Source organism: Ailuropoda melanoleuca, chromosome 1 (genome assembly GCF_002007445.2).
Source record: "Ailuropoda melanoleuca isolate Jingjing chromosome 1, ASM200744v2, whole genome shotgun sequence".
In the NCBI taxonomy this organism is placed as follows: Eukaryota; Metazoa; Chordata; class Mammalia; order Carnivora; family Ursidae; genus Ailuropoda; species Ailuropoda melanoleuca.
The window spans coordinates 167,558,834-167,581,939 of record NC_048218.1 but is presented as its reverse complement, the minus strand read 5'-3'; the positions used below and the strand labels follow the sequence as shown (position 1 = coordinate 167,581,939).

At 55.6% G+C, this 23,106-nt stretch overlaps 1 protein-coding gene across 1 annotated transcript in view; it reads left to right on the top strand.

Annotated features, from left to right (window-relative positions):
- The window catches only part of CRHR2 (corticotropin releasing hormone receptor 2), a 30,511-nt gene extending 9,767 nt beyond the window's left edge, over nt 1–20,744 (top strand). The window contains 11 exon segments of the mRNA XM_019799685.2: nt 5,469–5,554; nt 6,970–7,079; nt 7,411–7,528; nt 9,379–9,429; nt 9,431–9,533; nt 10,054–10,114; nt 11,625–11,697; nt 18,247–18,332; nt 18,506–18,641; nt 19,017–19,058; nt 20,475–20,744. Coding sequence (XP_019655244.1) covers nt 5,469–5,554; nt 6,970–7,079; nt 7,411–7,528; nt 9,379–9,429; nt 9,431–9,533; nt 10,054–10,114; nt 11,625–11,697; nt 18,247–18,332; nt 18,506–18,641; nt 19,017–19,058; nt 20,475–20,615 — 1,007 coding nt within the window. The 3' untranslated portion in view covers nt 20,616–20,744.
- The last annotated feature ends 2,362 nt before the right edge of the window (nt 20,745–23,106 follow it).

Below are 23,106 nucleotides of genomic sequence, written 5' to 3'. Positions count from 1 at the left end.
TCCTTCTAGGTCAGGCTGGTTCGGAGCTTGGAGAAGCATCACCAGCTGCCACCCCCACCAGCAATGGGCTGTGATCAGACCAAGACAGGGAATGTTCCAGCTGGGCCCCAGAGCAGGCCAGCCCTAGTCAGCTGCAGCAGCGTCTAAGCGATGCAGGAGTGTTAACTCCAGGAGAAGCACCTCATTTGGGAAGCTCGGGGGAACTGCGCTGTTGGCACCATGCCTGTGCCACACTTGCCCAAATGGTGTCTTAACTGGAGGCAAAAAGGAACTCATCATGTCCTGCAGCGTCATTGCCTCTCCGGGCAGCGGAGACTTTTTCCACAAAAGAAAGGTAATGAAGGTGAAGGGCAAAGATTTCCCAGCAAGGCCTCAAGCCAGGCAGGAAGGTCATAGCCATCTCGGGAGCAGCCCACCTCCCAAGGAAAGTCAGTAAGGGCGCTGAGGGTGGGGCATCTGGCCCCTCGGGCATTTTCTGCCCTGGAGATCTGGACGGAAGTGGCTAAGACACCGCACACGTGGCACAAATTTCTGTATCTTCTGGAACATGGTGGCTGGGTGACCCCCAACATGTCATTGTCCCTCTTTGGGCCCCTTCAGACCAAATGAGGGAGAAGCTGCCTCCCCCTCTTACAGTCCCAGGAAGATGCTGCTGACTCGGTTTCCAGTCTGCTTTCCTGGGAACGGGGAAGACTCTCTCACCTGGAAGCTGGAAGCGGGAGGATGGCTGACTGGGTTTGCTGTTTGGGACTGACAGCCCCTACTCCATGTGGGATTGTACTCACGGTGGTCGCTTTTGACAGCAGTGCTCAGCCTTCCTGTGGGAGACCCAGGTGTCTCCTGCAGGTGTGACTGTTTGGCATTTGCTGTGTAGTTTGGCAGAGCCTGGGCGCCTGAGGTGGCAGACTGTCTTCTTGGCCCACTCCCAGCCTCCCGGCCTCATTCAGAGTTCCCTAGTCACGTAGACAACAGCACCACCTCGGTGGTCCGACCTGAGCTCCTGTGTACTCAACTCTGGGTAGCTCTTAGGGAAGGGCCAGAGGAGAGGGCTGCCTAAGCCTTCCCCACCCCCACCTCCTTGGGCTAGCTGGGAAAGCACAGTCCTGCCCCAGGGTGGGCTAGCAGCCCTGAGCAGGGGAACCCTTAGGGGGCTGGAGCAGCCATGGAGCCACCTGAGGGGCTATGGCAGAAGCTGGGCCTTGAAGAGCGGCGCAAATCAGTGTGATCTTCTTGGGCTGGGCCCTGGGCTCAAAGCAGGGCTGGAGGACTGAGTCTCAGAAGCTCTCCAAGGTCACCCACATGCTTTGGTGGGGAGTGAGGAGTGGGGAATGGTAGCATTGTGCTGTCCATAGTGCTGAAAGTTCCTGTCCTGCACAGTGACCTCATTCCTTCAGTAAATAGGGCTTCTGGCCCTTCCCACCTCCTTGCCAGCACCTCTTGCCCTAACTTCTTGTCATTCTTTTCCCCAGATAGCCCAGGACTGTGTTGCTGCCCCTCCACCAGTCCCACTCATTCCCTGTGCCCAATCTGTCTCTTACACTCTCTCCCTGGTAACTGCCACCTAAAAATGGTCCCTCATGGTCCCTCGTGGTCCCTGTCCCCCATGCCTTGTCAGTTAGACTGTCAGACATAGACGTGCCAACGTAGGGAGCACTTGAAAGGGATACAGGGATGTTTGGAGTTGTCACATAGCTTCGAGGGTAGTACTGGCGTTCAGCGGGTTGAAAAGTCCTACCCAACAGATACCTGACCTACCTGAGATGCCAGTAGCATCTTTGAGAAACAGTGCACATCACTTTCACTGAGAGGAGAAACTGAGGCCAAGAGGGAAGGGACTTAGCTAAGGTCACTTAGCCAGCCAGCCAGAGACAAAACTACAGCCAGAAGAGCAGTCCCCCTCTTCTCCCGACCAGACTTCTGAACCACTTAGGTGACTGTCTGAACCAGGAACTCTCATCAGAAAGGGGCTGGCATCTGAAAGAGGGAAAGGCCACGGTAATGGGGGCTTTTGACAGGCCAGAGGCACTTTGGGAGAGGAGCCTGGCACACTGCAAGGAACAGGGACCAGAATTCCCTGGCCACGGAGCCCCGCAAGCGAGGATCCTGCTTGCATCCTCCAGACCCTAATGCCCCTGGCAGGCCACACTGCACACCATCAGCATCAATCTTCGGCAGGGGCACTTGGGTTGCTATGGCAACAGGCACCCACCTCACGGCATCCAGCCCTGCGATTCTGGTCTGGCCACCTGCCCTCAGACTTTCTGTGCCCCTCTCCCATGGTTCCCAGGTAGGGGGGACTCCTCTTACTCTCTCCTGTCCAAAGCTGTGCTTGAGAGCACAGTGTCCTCATTAGCAGCTCCCCCGAAGAGCTGGGCACATCTGTCTTCCAGGCCCCTGGTACCTAGAGTCTCTAGCCAGAAGCTCATCTCCAGGCATGACTGGGCCCCCAGAGGGAAGCCCCCTTCCACCACCACATCCCACATCTCAGACCCTGCTTTGCAAGGGGTTGGCACATTGGAGTCGGTTTGACGCAGGCCGTATGTACGTGATGGCTAATTCCTGCGGGGGGAGCTGGAGATGCCCATATGGGCTCTGCCTACCTGTCTGTCCCCAGGGAACTTACGTTCAGGAGCAAAGACCAAAAAAAAAGCATCAGGCCCAGAAAGACGAAACCCATAGTGAATTATGGCAAATGCTCTAAAATAGATTTTTGGTTTTCAAACTATGGGTCATAGCACAATGGTGGATGGCGAAGTCAAATTAGTGAGTCATGACCAGCATTTGTGTATAAAATGAATAGAATTCATTAGACTGGAATAGGAAGAAAAATCTCATAGCTGTGGTCAAGATGAATTTTGCTTTGTGAAACTGGCCTTACTCATGTAGGGCGTGTGTGGGGTGGAGGTGAGGGTGTGGGTGGGTGTGTGCTGGGTTGTGACAACACATGGATGTGTTGGTGTGGCTCAAGGACAGTCAAATGTGAAGGCCCATGTTTCAAGAGATAGCAAGGCCTAGAGGAGGCATTTAGAGGAAAAAAAGAAGAGATTGCTTAAATGCCTGGGGTGCTAGGGAAGCCTGCAGGAGGAGATGGCGCTGGAGCTATGGTTTAGAAGATAGGAAGGAGTTTGTCGGTGAGCCATGGGTAAGAGTGAGGAAGGTGTTTTAAGAAGGGGTTCAGTATAGAGCCAGCTATGTGCCAGGCCTACTAGGGCAGATGTCAAGTGCCATGTGGAGTGGTGGCAGGAGGGGGATGGATTTCCAGAAAAAGAAAGCCAGGACACAGGAGTCATAAAATTTGGTACCCCCTGGTGGGCATTGACGTAAGGGACCAGAAAGGTCTCGGATTTGCAGCATCTCTACCCTGACTCCCTCCCATCCTCAAGACCATCCCATGGTTGGTACCATGGGGAGATACCATACTTGGGAAAGTATCCTGAGTTTCTGTCCTTGGTTAGCCCCACGCAGATCAGCGAGACCAGACTCACACTCCTAAACAACTCAGGCCAGGTTATGGGCAAGGGCTGGAATGTGAGGCTCAGGCTATCGGGACTCTGGGGTGGGGTGGAATGGGGGACTCAGGAGAGAGAAATCTATGAGATGGGAGCAATCAAAGAGGCCTTCCTGGAGGAAGGGGCTTAGCACTGAACTTCAGGAAAGCTGGATAACATCTGTGAACACATCCCTAGAAGATAAATGTTCTGCCCTTTGAACCAGAGCCGGGATCAGGATCTGTCTCACCTCAGACAGGTCTGTTGAAAGGGACCCTAAACCCCTACCAGTAAGGGATTCTTCAGTTAACAAAAGGACCAGCCCTCCCCCGATACCTTTACATGGGTCCTTTTGACTCACCGCACACTCTGTCCTTCAGTAGCATCACTAACCCTATACACCAAATGCTCTTAACACACAACCACTCTGTGATAAAACAGCCCCGAGGAGGGAGAAGACCCAAGAGTGGATGTGGATGCCACGGTGAGGGGTAAGGGGCTGGTGTCCTCACTTTGGGGTCAGGATTGCCTCCACTCCCACCAGGGCCAGGGCGGCAGCCACAGGCCAGTAACAACCCTGAATCTGAAAAATCTCTGAGCTCAGAGCACCAAATTAAAACACAATTAAGTGAATAGACTCTCCCCCATTGTTTCTGCTCCTCAGCAAGTGCTCCCTTAATAATCCCCTTGCTTTGAACTCGCTGTCAGCTCAACAGAAGTGGGTTTTTCAAGTAACTTAATTATTTCAGAACTCACTGTTTCCAGAAGCAATCTAAGTCCCCCCAGCTCTGTGACTCTGCGCTCCGGGAGCTATTTATTTTGACTAGCTTTGCCGTATATATCTAACAGCAACCCAAAAGAAAAATCCACGGACAGCTGCCCATTAGCCAGAGAGCAGAAAACCCCAGTACAAATTGCCCTCAAACGACAGATGGTTCAGAGTTCGTAATGAAGTGGGGGAGATCACCTACACACTCAAGGGGCAAAGCAGAGACTGGCAAAGGGCCGTGGAGTTCTCAGGTGGGAGGGGTTCCTCCTGGCTGGAAGTTGAGGGTGGGCTACCTGGAGGCGGTGACTTAGGAGCTAGGACTGACAGTCAAGCTAGGATTTCAAGAAAGTAAGTAGGAGCCTTCTCTGACCTTCCTACGTTCCCCGCCGATGGAGCCCACCCTTGTGTACGTCAGACATCGGTGCTCTGAAGTGTCTGGGCAGATTGCAGTCAGACACTGAGAGGTCTCACATGGTGCTCTCGCGGGCAGGCGCAGCTCAAGATTGACAACACGGTCCTGTTTCCCCCTGTGCCCCTCATTCCTGTGTCCCACTGCTCGGTAGCTAGGGGTTAGGAACATGCAGCTTGAAGCCAGACCTTCTGGGTTTGAATCCTGGCTCTATCTCTTCTCATTTTTATAGCTTTTGACAAGTAGGTTAATCTCTCGGTGCCTCAGTTTCCTCTTCTGTAACATGAGTTACGATGACCCATGGGGTTGCTGGGAGGATTGAATGGACAAGCATACCTAAAGTGGTTGAAAGACAATCTGGTCTGTGGTGAACACCCACTCTGTGAAGGTAGCTGGTATTAAAACAGAAGTCCTGATGCTGCTGGGAAGAAGTGTGGATGTCATACATAGAAAGTGAGGGAAGAATGGAAATTATTTGGTGTGTTGAAAGAGGCAGATCTTCAGCCACAACCCAGGGCTACCAGTCAGGTTCAATTTCAAACAAAATTAAAGAAAGTAGACAAAATGCTAGTCAAAGATTATATCAAAAATGGGTTTTATCCTGCCTTGTAACTACCATGTGTGGTAAGCCTTTTGCACAATTTTCACCTAAATGACTTTCCCGTGAACTTTTAGACGTCTGTTATGTTTCATGGCCTAGGGAGACTGAGAAGTATGAACTTTATCCTGTCGTACCTGGGAGCCAGGGGGTGTTCTTGAGGAGGGGAGTGACCTGCCTCTTGGTGGTTGATATCTCTTGTAGGCAATGCCTACCGAGAGTGCTTGGAGAATGGGACGTGGGCTTCACGGATCAACTACTCGCAGTGCGAGCCCATTTTGGATGATAAGGTGAGTGGCCCCCACCTGCCCCACCCCTCATCCCTGTACAGGTATCAGGACTCAGGTTGAGCATAGAGGATCCCAAGGGTGACAGAACCAGTCCTTGTGCAGCCCAACCACACTTTTTTGCACTTTGTCCCCCTGCCTCCACGTTCTGTCCCCTGCTCACTGACACTAGGGGAGAAAAGGGGGACACAGACCCCCACCTTTGGGAGAGCTCTGGCTAGCAGAAGACACAACCATGTCTGGCATGTGACAGAAGAAGGGAATGACGGTATGACCCGTGTCCCAATATCTAACAGGTTGTGTGACTTCCTTCCTCCTCTGGGCCTCAGTTTCCCCATCTAGCGTTCTCATTCTATGACTCCACCTGGGAACGAGCACAGCCTCCAGAAGGCTGGGCCCCACGGGAATCTGGGTCCCGCTCACACCTCGCCAGACCCCTTGCTCTGGAACTGGGCTCCAGGCTGCGTGCAGTGCCAGCCTCCTCCCTTTGAAGCTTCACCTCACCCCTGACCCAAAATGACATGTCCCACCTCCACCCCTCTCCTCCTTCACCCATTACAGCCCCCAGTGAGGCTGCAGCTTTCCCCAGGAAGTCCAAGTTAGGAGGAAAAACATGGAGGTCCCCCGAGAAAGGGATGCTACAAAATGTGAGCCCAAGGGGGTCTACGGTGGGGCCACAGGAGTGGCAATGGGATGGCTCATAAAGAAGGAGGCTCCCACCAGCCCTCTGTCCTCACCTCTCCACCCGACAGCCTCTCTGAGCAGGGGCAGACCACGGTGGGATAGCCTGCCCTGGCAAGAAGGAGTATTTGATCACTGCTTCTGTTTCGAATTGCCAGCACAAAGTGACCATGAAGAGGAGACTGACTTTTATTTGGCATTAATACTGTTCCGAACTTCTCTACAGACATTGCATCCCCTCATTGCTACATCCGGGACAGACTGATCCCAGGGTGCCCTCCAGACTTCCCAGAGCTTGCTGCCTCTGAGGCAGGAGGGCAGGTTGGCTCCATTATACAGATGTCAAAACTGAGGGCCAGCGATCAAAATCAACTCACCCTCAGTCACTCAGCCAGCGAGGCTGTGAGCTGAGGTTAAACGCAGGTGTGGCAGCTCCCAGTCCAGAATTAAAAAGACCGTAAAATCTAGAGAGCCACACCGCTGGCATGTCCCAGGAGAGGTTGTGTGCAAACCGGCCGCCAAGTGCCTGTCAGGGGGTCTGACTGCAGCCATTTGTCTGTGCCAAGAGCTGCCCATGGCCAACAGGAGGGAGCGCTAGGAGCCAGATGTGGTGATGACACTTGAAGCCACTTCTGCCTCCAAGGTCACAACACATAGGGTGGCCATAGCAGGAGTGCCCAGCCCCACCCTCCGTGTGCCCCGTGCCTCTGTCCACCTGTGTGTGTCTGTCTGTCCAGCAGAGGAAGTATGACCTGCACTACCGCATCGCCCTTGTTGTCAACTACCTGGGTCACTGCGTTTCTGTGGCTGCCCTCGTGGCCGCCTTCCTGCTTTTCCTGGTCCTGCGGTGAGTCCCCCCCCACCCCTGCCACGGCCTGCTGCTTTTCCCTCCCCCCACCCAGAGGGTCTTGCCTCCACTCGGCCCTGAAGCCAGTGGACGGAAGGGTTCGGGGGAGGGGCCAGGCACTGACCACTGGCAGGCAGGCAGGACGCAAGAGGGGAGCTGGCTCCAAGAGATCCAGCTGTGGCCACCACCGGAGGAATGTGGCTCCTGCTGCAGCCCTGCCTTCAGCCCTTGGCTGGCCTCGGGGGCCGCAGTGCCAGCTGTTTCCTGAGCCCGGGCAGAGGCTCCCACTCACTCCCGATCCCGGCTGAGCCCTGGCCCGGGCCTCCCACAGGAGTATCCGCTGTCTGCGGAACGTGATACACTGGAATCTGATCACCACCTTCATCCTGCGCAACGTCGTGTGGTTCCTGCTGCAGCTCATCGACCATGAAGTGCATGAGAGCAATGAGGTCACCGGGCCGGGGCTTGGGGCTGGGGGGCTCCGGGCTCGGGGGGCACCAACTTCTCTTGCCCAGTCTTCAGGTGTCAGCCCGCACCTGAGCTCACCTCTACCCCAATCGTAGTCCCTCCCAAGCTGGGGCCAGAGTCAGGGCTGGGGAGGGGTGGGGCAGGGGGTACTGCCAGGCCTGGGTCTTGAGAGCAGCACAGACCTCAAACCAGACTGGTTTAGCCTGTTCCACTCCCCATCTTCTGAATCCAGGACCTCCCAAAGACCCCTTAGAGAAGAAGAGGCTGGAATTAAGCTCTGTTGAACTTTATCTCAATTCCAGTGAGAGACCTATCGGGTTATTTTCCCCATTATACAGACATAGAAACTGAGGCTCAGGGAGGTTACGTGACACTGTAACGATGCCTCCACATCTAAGCCAGCAGGATCTTGACCAGCCCCCCCCACCACATATTAGCTACCCACCCTGGAGTTGTGCCAACTGCTGTTGTACTGCTTCCAAGTCACTGCAAAACCAGAGAAGAACAAGGCCAAGCACAGAGTCCTGTGGCACACCATTAGAGACTTCCCAGTATATTTTCTTTGGACGGTGGACCTGAGCAGACACCCAGCCTGGTTTGACCCTTAACTTGGCCCCCCCATTAAGCCCTGCCTCAGCACTAGCTGAGTTCAGTCCAATTTGGGGGGCCCTGCAGCCCCATATTAGCTTGAACTGATAAGATGTCTCTTAACTTGGAGAAAAAGCAGGGTTGGGAGGAGGGGGTCTTTAGCTTCCTACCTCAGCAAGATTTTTTGAGAAGAGGAGGCAGACAACCACATGGGGCCCAAGATCAGGGCTGGGACCCTGGGGGAAAGCCACGGGGGCAGAGACCAGCTCAGCACAGGGCCAGCTGACAGCCAGAGCCATCAGAGACAGACAGACAGGGGACTCACTGTCCACGGGGCAGAGAACTCCCATCACAGGGCTCCCTGACCACCATTCCCCAGACCCCAACCTCGGCTCTGAGGGTTCCCTGGGAATGAAGCCCGGGGAAAGATGGCCAGTTCAGGAGGCCTGAGAGCTGGCCATGGCTCGCTGTGGCCCTGGACGGGCTTGTTCTCTGCCTGCGCCCCCACCTCCCGTCTGCAGGGTACTTGGGAGGGTAGGTAGCCCTGCTCAAAGGGACAGGGACAAAGGCAAATGGCAACAACCCTCATTTCTTGGTAACTGCCTTAGCCAGCCTTCATCTCCTTTAACTACCCTGTAAGTCACCATGAGAAGCTTCTCCATGTCACAGTGAGGTTCAGAGGGGTACAGCGACTTGCCCTGGAGATGGTGAGTCTCCACCCAGAGCCAGCAGTGATCATCCTAAGCCCAGAATCTTCCAAAACCAGAGATTTTGGAGAATCACCTCGATGGCTGCAGCTCACCTTCATAACCCCTGCACTATTATTATTTATATAACAACTTTCTCTTAATTGACTCACTGCTTTTTTTCCACACGAAATTTCCTATGTCATCCCTAAATCAAAACCTTGCTGCGGATTGAAGGTGACTCTCAAAAAACTGACAATGAAAACACAACAATGTTGTTCAGTTCTAGCCTCTGCCTGCAGAAAGCTCAGACTCCCTCTTTCTTGATGAGAAAGATCAGAAAGTGCTGGGGGAGAAGCCAGAGAAGGGACCGGGGCGGGCTGGCGCCTTAACTTCATCCCAAACAGCGGGAGAGAATTAGGTAGAGCATGGGGCTTCCCAGAGTGAGACTGGGGGGTACTTAATGCACGTCCACCAGGTGACGCCCAGCCGGTGCCCGCGCCGTGCACTGGGGCCCTGGCCCCAGGCAGCCCCTGACCGCCGCCTGCCCCGTACAGGTCTGGTGTCGCTGCGTCACCACCATCTTTAACTACTTCGTGGTGACCAACTTTCTTCTGGATGTTCGTGGAGGGCTGCTACCTGCACACGGCCGTCGTCATGACCTACTCCACCGAGCGCCTGCGCAAATGGCTCTTCCTCTTCATCGGATGGTGTGAGGGTCCCTGGGGGCCGCGGGGTGTAGTGGGGAGGGGGCAGTGCTGACAAGGTCACCTCCCTTCATCTTGGGTCCAAGGACAGGTGCACAGCCCTGCCTGCCGTCCCCAGGACAGGCCGAGGATGCGGCCACTCCCTTCCATTGTGGGGGAGGAAGAAGCAAGTAGTCCCTCCGGCAGAACATGTTACAAACAGCCGTCCTCTCCTTGCCTCGGAAGACCAATCCAAAGACCTACGTCTCTGGCTTCAAAAGAGAAGCTGGCCAGCTCCACTTCTCTATCAAACAACCTCAGAAAATCATGCCATCCCCTCCTCTGTCTGACCTGCTTAGAGGGGGTTGCTGAGAGAGGGAGAACGGGGGGTCAGGATGGGGAGAACGGGGGGTCAGGATGGGGCCAGGATGCTTTACAGTTGTATGATTGGTGCCAGGCCCCTTGTGGTCCCTTCACCCTGTGTTCTACAAGAGGGCCCTCGTCCATCTGTCTGTCCACTGTAGACTGTGTCTGTCCTTCTTTCAGGCATCCCCTGCCCCATCATCATTGCCTGGGCCATTGGCAAACTCTACTATGAAAATGAACAGTAAGTAGGACCGGCCACCTGCAGGGGTCAGAGGGGTGTCAGGAAAGTTCAGGCAAGGGATCCAGCCAAGCCATAGGGCAGGAATTGAAGCCCTACTGGGACAAATTGACCTTCCCATTGTCCCTATAGTGAGAGAATATCCCTGGCTCCCAGAGATACTCATGTGGTAGGTGTCAAGTCAACTTTGTTGACCTGAGTTAGGAGTCATGGTTCTTTTAAGGGCCCTAATGCATGACCCCTTTGGCTTTTGGTAAGGCCTCCTCCTCACAGTGGCAGGTCTGGCCTGGGGTATATAGAGGAGGCCAAGGGCTGGAGGCTGTCAGCCTAGAGCACATCCAAGGTTGGGTCAGTGAGCCTGTCACGGACCCCTGGGCCAGGGAAAGTGGGCCCTTGTTTTATGCTGGCATCCCAGTCTCGGCCTGGGGTACATTGTCCCATCCTGCGACCCTCCCTGCATCAGAGATGTTGATATTTAAGCCACACCCAGATGATGGCAATTCTGGCTGTGGGTCAGCCAAGGAGTAAGCTGAGAAGCTGGGTGCCACCAGCTGAAACAAGAGGGGACAGGGGAATGTCAGTCTCCAAGGGGTCTCTGAGGCCTGGAGAGAACGGATGAGATTTGGGGGAAGGGACAGAACTGGGGTGCACTCCAAGAACCCAGCGCTGGGAAGAGCTCCTAATGTTTAAAACTACCCGATAATAAGAAGGCTGCCATGAACGGTAGTGAGCTTCCTGTCAAAGGGGGTGTTCAAGCAAAGACCAGAAACCCCAGTGCTGGGAGGCGCCAGGGGAGATTCCCGTCTAAGGCAGTGTGCACTGGATGACCTCTAAAGTTAGGGAGGACACGGTCAGTATTTCCCAAAGTCCCTGTGGCCCTTCCTGAAGTCTAGTAGGAGTGGTTGACAGAACCAGACTGCGTCCTGGCCCCACCCTTCCCCTGGACTCGGAAGCTTCTACACCCACCATCACCCCCAGAGAGTAAGCAAGCCTCTGGCAGCAGCAGGCCCCTTCACTGGGTGAATGAGGCGCAGCTCAGAGAAGGGCTGGGGTTCGGGGCTGTAGAAGGCTCCCGCCTCTACACCTGCTGCTTTGTGCGGCTGAGTGCCTGGCACGTGGAGCGGCAGATTCCAAGCAATGCAGAAGCATGTGCTACCGGGGGCTTGGGCCCTGGGCCAGCAAGGGGGAGCCCAGCTCTCCCTTCATTCGTGAGCCTCCTGCATGCCCAGCCCTGGGTGCCACAGTCTGGAATGGGGTAGGGGAGTGAGGAGGAGGGGGAGGAGACCCAGGGCCTACCCTCAGTCCAGCTGGGAACACCAGACCTTCCATGGAGGGCAAAAGACAGCCCAAGGGTGTGCCGAGATCATCAGAGGGGCCAGGGCCGTCCACCCAGGCATTGAGTCTCAGGGATTGGGTCTCAGGAAGGGTCAAGCCAGAGAACCCTGGGCCCAAGTCTACTGTGGTGGCCAGATCGTGGCTCAGCAGGCCGCTTACAGCCACCCCATCTTTGCAGGTGCTGGTTTGGCAAGGAGCCCGGTGACCTGGTGGACTATATTTACCAAGGCCCCATCATCCTCGTGCTCCTGGTAGGTCCTCAGTGGGGACTGGGATGGGGCTGGGGACCGGGAGGATACAGAGGACCCACCCAACAGAGATGCTGGGGAAGAATGTGGCCCAGGGTGGCCCCCCTGCACACCCTCTGTACGTAACACCCCACTTCCTGGCACCCCCACTCCCCCTACTCTCTGCTCCATCCCCTGGTGCAGCCCCCTCACCTCTGGCCCTCAGGTTCCTCCTCTGGGCAGAGAACCGGTCTGACTGGCAGATTTCTAGTGCCTCCGCCAGGTACTGAGACAGCCAGGCGAGGGGGCGGCTGATGGCAAGAGAAGGGTGTGCGGACTTCTGTTCAGCCCAGACCTATACCCCCCTCTGCCCCCAGCGACCCCCTCTGGGGCCCAGCCCACCGCCCCCAGCCTGGAGCAGAACTACCAGAATGAGGCGTAATGAGCGATTGTTCCTTGTCCGGCTCCCTGCCCTTTGCCAAATGTATTCGCATTTAAGGTATAATTGCCAGCGTGTCTTTAAATCCACAACGAGCTTTAATTAAGGTAGAGTTTAAGTAGAGGCTGCATTCTACAAAAATGAACCCATTATATATCATACATTTTAAAAAAGAGACATGCAAAAAAGCCCATAAGAAATTGGCATTTACGTAAGACTTATTTCAGGCTTGGTAATTTCAGGCTCCTGTGTGCACCAGCTTCCTTAAAGGGCCACCCGCTCCTTGTGGGATACATAGGAGGGAGAGAGAGCAAGAGCGAGAGCGAGAGCGAGAGCAAGAGAGAGAGAGAGAGAGAGAGAAAGGGAGAGAGAGAGAGAGCAGGAGAGCAGCCATCCTCCTCTTGCACACAGCAGGTGCCTAATGGGGGTTCTGTCGTCTACCTTGGAGACAATTAGTGTTTATCTCTTTCATTTCCTGACTCCTCCCTTTTGTGACTTCTGGGATTCATCTGCCCCCATCTTTGGAGTGCCCTTGATGTATATGAACTAGAGATGAGTAGGGAGGTTTTCTACCCACTGCCTGAAATTCCACCATCAGAAATTCCACCTTATTTCAGAGACAGAAGCCAGTCCTTCTGCAGTCATCGGGGTAGGGGGAGCGACTGTCTTTGGAGTCCCCAGCTGCAATGAGTCATTTATCCCCAGCTTCAGTATGAACGGAAACCCCTTGAGACCCATCTCCTCCCCAGCCAGCTGCTGAGAGCCCATCCTGGAGGGATAGGGCTTTTCATGAATCTGGGACCCTGCCAAGAAGGCTGGCTGGGGTGGGGCTTCAGCCATAGTGGGGAGGGAGCCCCCGATTGCAAGGATGTTGGGCAGCATGAGGAAATGAACAGAGAATGGGAGCTGGGCATGGAGGGCTCCGTGTCAGCCCCCACTCCCCGCCTGCTCCTTCCTGCCCCTTTTTCTGCTTCCACCCCCCACCTCTTGGCCCCAGAGCTCTGCATCTCCCTTTGGGACCAGCCCACACCCCACACCTGGCTATTGCACTTACAGGGCTTCTAGGTTCCCCACTGACCTGTCCAGAAGCTCCATCTTCATTACTTCCAGATCTCACATCATCCATGCCTGGAAATAGGAATTATGATCCCCATTTGACAGCTGAAGAAATTGAGAGAGATGAAACTGACGGCCCAAGGTCACCACTAACAGCTAGCTGAGCTGAGACGCAGGGGCCGATCACCCAGCCCCTGCCTGTCCCCTCGGTCTTACAGTTACCGCACCACCCCTGCCCTCCCCTGATGGTTCATGGTTGCATTTCTGCTGCTGAAAGACACGGCCAGGCTTATTTCTGGGTTCTGGGAAGTGAATTGGCTGGTTCGGTTTGCAGGAGGCTGTTGTCGCGGTGTTGTCATGGGAAAGGCATGTGGCACTTACTGGGTCCTGCTCTGGACCAGGTGCGGGGCTCAGGGCCCTCCATGAGAATTTGAACCCGCGCCGACCGTCTGAGACAGGCTCTGTGGTGTCCCTTGAGGACCGCTGAGGATACAGAAGCTCAGGGAGGTTCATGAAGCAACTTGCCCAAGGCCGAGCAAGTGCCCTTTGCCCAGCCAGACGTAGAGCCATGGGACAAGAACTTGGTGCCAGGTGTTCATTTGGGACCACCTCCCAGGAAGCACTGTGAGGGGTGGGAGTGGAAGACAAGGCAGGAAGGAAGCCAAGGTGAGGTGACGAGCTAACTTCCGTGGGGACAACCACGTGGAAGTCTCAGAATGGTCCCCCGCTGAAGGTTGGGAAGCTGGGTTACTTCTCCACACACCTCCCGCCTCACCAGTGGCAGTTGCCCGGGGGACGGGAAACCCGCACATTTCCAGGCCCCTCAGTTGTGAGCCTGAGCTAGCTCCCCTGGCACAGAGGGAGCCTGAGGCTGAGAAGTGTCCCCGGCAGCTGCAGGGGACCCCCAGCTCGGCTCCTTCAGGGCACGCGCATCAGGTCTGTCTGACTAAAGTCTCCTCGCTCAGTGCTCCTCCCAGCAATGTCCCAGCAGCTCCCCGTCCACATGCAAATTCCAGGCCCCCCCCCACCTGCCCCAGGAATGTCTGGGGTGGGCCCAAGATCTGCATTTGGACGAAGGGCCCCAGGTACCTTGGATGTGCATGCCCGAGTTGGAGAGCCATGGTGTCCGGGGCCTTGCCAGGCAGGGATGTGCGTCGTCCGGGCTTTCTCTGTGGCCCAGCCAGGGCCCTGCGCGCAGGGGTACTCGGGATGTGGGCCTGTGAGGCTTCACCTGCCTAGAGCATGCCAACAGGAGGAGAAAGCAGAGGCACCCGGTGAGGAGCAGGTTCCCAGGCGCCAGGAAACAGATGGGTCTCCAGGCTTCTGGAGGTACCCCCAAGTCCATCTGGCCAAGTCACTGGGGTCCACAGATGCACGTGGGACAGACAGGCCGGCCGTGTTGAACTGACCCGGCGAATGTGCAGTCCGGGAGGCTGAGAGCAGGGGAGCAGTGAGAGGAGGGACCTGAGCTGTGTTGGCAGCACCCCAATAAGCCTGCCCAATACCCAGAACTGGAGGGAGCAGGGGCTATCTGAGGCTGGGAACCATGTCTGAAGCCCAGGAGGCAGAAATGTCAGTCCCTTTCCGTCTCCCTCCTTGCCTGCCTCTGCGCAAGCCACAGCAAAGTTCGAGGAGGGTCTCCTGTGAGCACCAGACTTAGCAAGTACCCTCACCGTCGTGGGGAAGAGGCAGGGGGTGGCCCAGGGTGCTCTGCGCCGGTGAGCTGGCTCTGTTTACTTTCTCTGCCTTGGTGGGAGGTGGTATGCTGTGGGGCATCCTAGTACAAGCTCTAGTTGTGGCCCCTTGGGATTTGTGACCCCGAGGATCCTCCTTGCTTGGAGCCTCCGTTTCTCACTTCTAACATGATAATGCCTGGCCCTGCTTCATGGAGTCACTGGGAGGACCCGTGGCCCTGGGGCTCTGCCTCCGGCCTGTCCTGGTCACACCTGGAGGCACAGGTCTGGATCCCGTGCTGATGGGCCTTGCAGTGCTCTCCTGAGCTCTGGTCACCCATCCCTGGCAGTGTGGCCAGTGCCATCCATCTGCTTCCTTCCATCTGGCCCAGATTTCATTAACTCCTGCAGGAGCAACAGCACTATGCAGGGGTCAGGAGAAGGACACTGAGGCCAGCTGCCTCGGTTCAAATCCTGACACCAATGTGTCCTATGTGGCGTGGGCAAGTGATAGAGCCTCTCTGAACCTCAGTTTGTGCATCTGTAAAATGGGAATAATGATCACACCTACCACATAAGGCTGCTGCTTGAGGAGTAGCCATGAAGTGCTTGGAACAAAACTGGGAATGATGTGGGTCCTGGGCCACATTAGGGAGCAGTAAGCCTCCCTTGTCTGTCCTAGTAGCAACCATCTGTCCCGATCCTCAGTCTGGGCCTGACACGCACCACCGCCCGCCAGGCCGGGGCTCTGACCAGGCTGGGGCCCCCCTCCCACAGAGCCTCATTAGGAACTAATGTGCCAATGGGAGCCCGAGCTACCAGCATCAGAGCTCCAAGAAACACGGGGCAGGAGCAAGGCTGGACTTCTCCGGGGGAGTTTCTCTAGGGGGTCTGGCCTTACCCTTTCACCCCGTACGCTCTCCCCTCAGCATTCCTGGAGCCCCTGCCATGTGGGCTGCCCTAGGAACATTCTGGGCTGGGAGGGCCCTGCAGTTGCTGTTCTAGAAGGAGGTAGATTTCACTGCTTGGGCTCATCTCAGCCACAGTGGCTGCCAGCTGGCCTATCTCCCCCCGGGCCTTTCTTTGCCTGAAAAGAAATCCCCCACCTTCCTTTAGCCCTCAGCTCAAGTGCCATTTCTCTCAGCCTTTCTGACCCCTTCCCCTAGACCATAAGACTTCTGGGAGCAGGGACCTGACACATGGCAAGTCAGCTCACTGAATGAATGAATGAATGAATGAATGAATGAATGAAAGAAAGAAACTAGGCTGGACAAGTCTAGGGTACAATAGCCAGTACTCACTGAAGAACTGGTATTTGGGTTGAGGGGAAGAGGAAGGTCCAAGAGTAGAAAGCTCAGTGTGGGCTGGGGGTCCGAGGCTCCCTGGAGGAAGGGGGTGGAGAAGATGTTGTGAAGGGGTGGCTGGGGACCACACTTACAAGGAAAGAGTGACTCTCAGGCTTCACAGACCTAGGCTGGAGATGGAATGGGGGCAGCATCACTGACCACCTGCCTCACATGAGTAGAGGGGATAAGGCTTGTATCCCAGCTCCTTGGCATCAGACCCTGTCCCTGCTCTTGCCTCAGCACATGGAACAGGACCCTGCAGCCAGGAGGTGCCCTGCAACTTACTGACAGAATGGATGCATGGGCGGGTGGGTAGGTGGGCGAGTAGACAAACTGACGGATTATTGAGTAGGTATTTAGATGGATGGATGGATGGATGGATGGATGGATGGATGGATGGATAATTGAATGAATTGGTTAGTGGGTTGATGGATAATGGGTAAATAGATTGAATGCAGGGAATGTGCCAGAAACGAGAATATATTTTGATTCCAGCAGCCTCTACTCTCACAGAAGTCAGGAAGAATCAGAAAAGGTCAAGTGTTTTGTACCACTTGTATGAGAAAATTAGGATTGACCTATCTGTTATGGTGACCTTGTGATCCAAGGGAATACACCAGAAACCCAGGAGCTAGAAATTAGAGGAGCCTTAAGAAGCAGGCTGTAGCAGACCACTGGCTGAAGTCTTCCCACCCACCCCTTACCCTGGGCTCCCAGGCCAGCCGTGGGTGTGAGAGCAGCAGGCTGTGGAGGAGAAGCTTGAGCCCTCCGGGCCCCCAGAACATCCTCCAGCTTTGGGGTCTTGCAGAGCCCACAGGGCTCTCTGTCCCATGGTGTCTGCCAGTGTCCCCCCACTCTCAGCCTGGGATCCAGAACTTAGGAGGGCTTAAGAAGTGACAGATTCTTGGGACAGAGCCTCGGGCGGAATGTGAGTGTGTATGTGCACACACATGTGCTCACACGTGTGCGTAGGCGTGAGCCAACAGACGCCCTCCAACCCATGGGCACTACCTCGGGAGAGTTTCTCAAGAAAGGGAACCTCACTTTTCTGTCTGCTCACGTTTGGAGACGGATGTGGAGAAATGATGACGTGTGCGTAGGCGTGAGTCAACAGATGCCCTCCGACCCATGGGCACTACCTCGGGAGAGTTTCCCAAGAAAGGGAACCTCACTTTTCTGTCTGCTCACGTTTGGAGACGGATGTGGAGAAATGATGGCGTTTCTCCCACGCCCACAGATCCACAGGCTCTCATATGAACACACTCACACAAGCACAGAGAACAGACCCCCCCATAGTGTTTGGAGGGCAGCGCAGTCAGGCAGACAAGCCGGTGCAGACGAACGGGACACTGGCAGGCCCGCAGTGACCATCCACAGCATGAGCATGGCTCAGGCGGCCCGGCCAGGTCCTGGGAAGAGACTGGTGCGTCCGTTCTGATGCCGAGAAAAGGCCCAAAATGAAGACAAATGAGGCCCTTCCAGGAGCCGTGGAGCCAGCCCAGCAGCCCATTCATCTTCATTGCCTCAGATGTGTCTGGGAAGCGTTTTCCTGGGTACAAGGGAGGGATGGTGAGCGATTAGTCACTCCCTCTGGCCAGGTCCACTCCCCCAGGGTAGCAGGGCCTCAGGGGAACCCTCACTCGACAAGAGGGGACCCTGCCGTGGACAGGACAAGGGACTGGGGTGGAGCTCTGGCCAGCTCCTGTGGCATCCCCAAGCGGGGCAGGGGGGTTGGGGACTTTCTGAGGAGCTGCGCCTCCGGAGAGGGGGCCTCTGTGTCCTTGGTCACTAACTCCAAGGCTGCTTTCCCCCCTCGGGTCTGGAGGTGGAGAAGCAGGCCCTGGAGCCCTCGGGGGACGGGGAATTGAGCAAACGAAGCATCTGCCTGTCCTCGTGAGGGAGAAGCAGAGGCCTTGGGACCACAGGCAGGGGCTGCGGTGACGGGTAGGACAGATGTGTCCATGGGACATGGGGTTCGGTGGGCTGCAGGGGCAAGTGGTTGCCTCTCAGTTCATTCCCCACCTATGGTCCTTCTCTTTTTTGCCTTCCCTCTCTCCAGATCAATTTTGTATTTCTTTTCAACATCGTCAGGATCCTAATGACAAAACTGCGAGCATCTACCACGTCAGAGACGATCCAGTATAGGTGAACAATGGGAGCCTTAACCCCCGGGGGCAGGGATGAGGGGGGGATCTGGGCAGGGCCCTCCAGAGCCTCACAGTCCTCAGCCGGGGAGCTTTTCCCACGGGACACAGCACCCGAGTGAGGCCCTGCTTGCGGTGTGGGCTCAGACCGCCTTGTCGCCCTCTCACCCCCAGGAAGGCGGTGAAGGCCACCCTCGTCCTCCTTCCCCTGCTGGGCATCACCTACATGCTCTTCTTCGTCAACCCTGGGGAGGACGACCTGTCGCAGATCGTGTTCATCTATTTCAACTCCTTCCTGCAGTCGTTCCAGGTGGGGCGTGGGACCACCTGGGGCTCCTTCCTGCCCTGGCATGCTCAGACACCCGTGTCCTCACAGAGACCGCACACAGGACTGCTGTGCACATGGTTCACACTGAAATACAAGCGCGTGCACACACTGAACCCCAGCCCTGGCCCCTGGCACCCCCCACCCCAGGGGTCAGGTGGGCTCACCCCGACTGGGTCTTGATCACCCTAGCCTACACCTACTGGTGGCCCAGCACCTGTTCTGAGGATTTCTGATAGCCTGTCACTCGCAGTGGGCCCCAGCTCTAAGCTTCTGGGGTCCTGGGTCGAGGTGTTCCCAGCCATACCTGCGGAGTGGCTCCCCAGGCAGGTCACTGACTCCTTCCTCCTTCTTTTCCAGGGTTTCTTTGTGTCTGTCTTCTACTGCTTCTTCAATGGAGAGGTAGGAGACCAGGCTCCGAGGCAGTCCTCAGTTCCCAGCCCAATGGAGCCGCCAGCCTCTTGGGAGTGCCTGGGTCCCTGGCTCTGCTCAGCTCTGCCCTGGGCTGGGGAGGGGAAGGCCAGAGAAATCACCCAACTTTGGGAAACAGGAATCCTGCCTGAGGGTGTGGAACCAGTATGGAAGGTTACCTGTGCAGGCTGGAAACAATAGGCCAGCCCCTCACAAAGGCACTTGGAGAGCTGGGTGAGCAGAGGAGCCCAGGCTGTAGGGTCTCACAGAAGAGAGAAGCCAGAGCACAGCTGGTAACGGGGAAGGCATTCCAGGAGCGAGTCAGGTGTGAGCCAAGCATCCAGGCCTTGGTGGACGCAGGGAGAAGGAAAGACACCAGCACATTCCCCCACCACAGAGCAGACCACACGCCTTAGGGCCAACGCCAGGGAACGAGGGACTGGGGACAGCCTGCTTAGCTCACAGAGCCCAGAATCTTGGCGTAACCAGCTTGGGAGAGAGGCCCACACCAGCCTGTGGTGGGTGAGGACACACAGTGCATTATGGGGCAAAGAGGAGACACAGCCCCAGGTCCTGCGAGCTTCCGAACACTCAAGAGGGACGCCACCGCCACCCTGAGGCACTTCCCCTGCCTATGCAGAGGGTGACAGTGGAGTGTCCCTGCACACCTGGGTCTCTGTCGATTAAAAGCAGACCGCACATGGGCAAGTCCGACAGTGGAGACTGGCCTGGGCTGGAGGGCAGGGGGAGAAAGAGCAGCTAAAGCAAACACGCGATGCCTCTGGGGAAGTGAGTCTGTCCAGCTGTGGGCCAGACTCGCATATGGGAACACAGTCGGTTCTGCAGAACAATTCTTTAGGTGCAATATGAATGCAAATACTACAGCACCGCAACGATCAGGTTTTGAAATGGCTGGAACTGTTATCTTTCCATCTCAGCACGTGCTATGGCCCCTGAGGCAGGGTCTGTTCACCTCTGGAGGGCGCTGGACGAAGGGCTTTCAGGAGGGAGAGGGATGCCAAGTACCCGAGAAGAGCGCACAGTTGAGCGGATGCCTGGGAGAGCAAGAGGCAGATGTGCGAAGCTGGTGCTTGGGTCCCACCATAAAGAGGAGGTGGCAGGGGGATGGGGCAGGGAAGGCAGCGTGTCCCAAGGCAGCATCAGCGGGGAGCTTCTCCAGGACAGGGATGAGGATGGAGGCAGGAGCTTCCAAAGCTAACAGCTTCAGGGGAAGGACCTGCTTCTGGAACCAGCCAGTCCCTCCCTGCATATGAGGGTGGTGGCTGGGAGGGCACCCCAGCCTCCCTTTAAGGGCCCTGCAAGGGCAGGGAGCAGGGGAGAAGACTCCCAGTTCCCAGGACTGGCCCCCACCCCGCAGGCGCAGCTGAGCCTCTGCCTCCCCCACAGGTGCGCTCGGCCGTGAGGAAGAGGTGGCACCGCTGGCAGGACCATCACTCCCTCCGAGTGCCCGTGGCCCGGGCCATGTCCATCCCCACGTCGCCCACACGGATCAGCTTCCACAGCATCAAGCAGACGGCTGCCCTGTGACCCCTCCGTCACCCCGCTCACTCATCACTCCACCATCAGGACAGCTTCCCTCTCCTCAGGGGCGCCTTTCTCTGGGTTCACTTTGCCACTTTGCCGCTCAGGCCCTGGTGGGGGTGGAAGGGAGGGAGAGATCAGCTGGCCAGCCCTGCCTGCTGGAGAGAGGTGTGCGGCCGCAGGCAGCTCGAGAGGCTCTCGGGAGCCAGGCCCACTAGGCCCTGAGTCTCAGTGCAGAGGGAGCAGAGGGATGTCACAGGGACCGCCCCCCTAGAAGAGCAGGTCGCATGTCTTCAGGCATTTGCCCACACCGGCCTCTCTCCCTGTATCCTCACTGTAGCCCCATTCACAGGTGAGGAAACTGAGGCCCAGCGCCAGGAAGGGCCTGCCCAAGTCACACAGCTCGTTCGTGGCAGAGCAGGGTGCTCTCCTCTCTGTGTGGGCCTCCCCACAGACAGCAGGGTGACATTCGGCTTTGCTCCCTGCTCCCTGCCTCTGCCTCCCTGCTCAGGGCTGCCCTCTGCAGTGGAGGGGGTCACAGCAGGTGGAAGCAAAGAATTAGTTTGGCTTCATCCCAGGGGCTCTCACCTACACCTCAGCCCAGGACAGGCCGTCTCTCTGCCCCTCCCCAGCCATCCTCCTGTCCCTGGGTCCCGGGAAGGATGCTGCTTCCTGTCCCGGGAGACCTCTTCTCATCCTAGTCCCCAGACTCAGGGCCTTGGGGAGGGACACGAGGGAAGGAAGACCCAGCTAGGGCAACCAGATACATAGTGCAGGATGAAACGAGGAGGAGAAGCATGCTGGCCGGGGGCAAGGAGTACGAAACCAATTAGGTCTTTGGTGATTAGAACGAATCTCCCAGCTCCCACCTCAGACTGGGCCTCATTTCAGCCTCCCCTTCAGAAACATCTCGGCTCTCTGTGAAATAAACCATGCCTCTGTGGAAACAGGCTCCCCTCAGGTCAAGTCAACTAGGCATACGAAGGGGTGCTGTGGCCAAGAATGGGGGGCTGGATCCATTCTCGTTTGCAGAGTCCATAGCCCTGGCCTAGGGCTGGTTCTCTCCGACCTGTCCCTTACTCCCCCAGGACAGTCTCTACCCTCCTCCCCTACCGAGGGCAGTTTAATCCAGCACAGAGGAGAGGTACAGCTCGCCCAGCACACCACAGCTAGTCTCAAAGGCCAATGTTCTGAAATCCGGAGGCAAGGGTAGACAAGGCCCCACGGTATCCGTGAACAACTATGAGGATGTTTCCAGGACAGGGTGGGAGCGGATAACAGGAGGCAGGAGCCATCAGGTCAGGGTTCAAAAGGGCTTTTGCTCTAGGAATACCCCCAAAATATTTTTTTTTAATAATTATGTGTCCCATCTTGCATATTTTTCAGTTGACATCTAATGATTTTTTTTTACATTTTTAAATTGGCGAGAGAGGTGATTTCTGGCTTTTGGCAAATATTTACATTTTAAAATAAAACTGCCACAACACTTTAAAATACATTATTCAGAATCCAAACACAGCCGTGATTTAATAGCCACCCTCTTCTGCTTGAAAAAATAACAAGCTAACCAAGCTCTTCCCCAACAGCTGGAAATTTTACATTGTTCCTTTTCTCTTTGAACTTGTATCTTCATTCCATGTCCCCCACAGAATTTCATACTAATGCAGTATTTTTATGGTTGAAAGTCTTTCCTTGCTCACCTTATCATACTTCTCTGCCACAAAATATATTTAGAAATTGAAATAGAATTATTTAATTTTCTGTGACTAAAATTTGTAAGAGTTTTTTTTTTTAAGGAACATCTTCTGGATTGAGTTATCACAACTATTTTTGATATAAAATATAGGTACAATTAATACAACACAGACACAAAGTTTTTGTAAGGCAAATGTTACACCTAAAAAGGAAAAATCATTGAGAACACATCTTAACGGAATGGATAGGAATTTAATGGTTCGTGAATCTGTGGGTGAAACCTCATTGCTGGAATGAATCAGGACTCAGCATCTTTTCTTTCTTTTTCATTTGTATAGCTCCACGGGCTGAGAATGAGCAGCCCTTTCACATAAATACGTAGTTGTCACTCAGGTCTCTGACCTTCTGAGACGATGCCGAGAACTGCATAGTGATCTAGCATCAAAAATGATGTGCCAGCCCACCACTCGATTAAGTCCCCTTTAAATTTGGCTGAAAGAAATGAACTGAAAACCATCTGACTTGCAAAGGCTTGGCTACCCCGGGCCGGCGCTCCCCCATCTTGCACCACGGGCGGCTGGGTGCCACGGAGGTTAATGGCTGGGCAGTGCCCCTGAGGGACAGGCGGCCGGGGCCTTGCTTTGCCTCTGTTGGCAGGAAGGCAGTGCGGCTCCCTGACTTTGTGCTCTCTAGAGACCCAGAACTAACTCTTGAGTGTCTTGTGAAGCCTCCCTGTGCACTCGGAGGTGGCGTACTAGCTGCTTCCATTAGCATCACAGGGGTTCTTGTGGAGCAAGGAGCT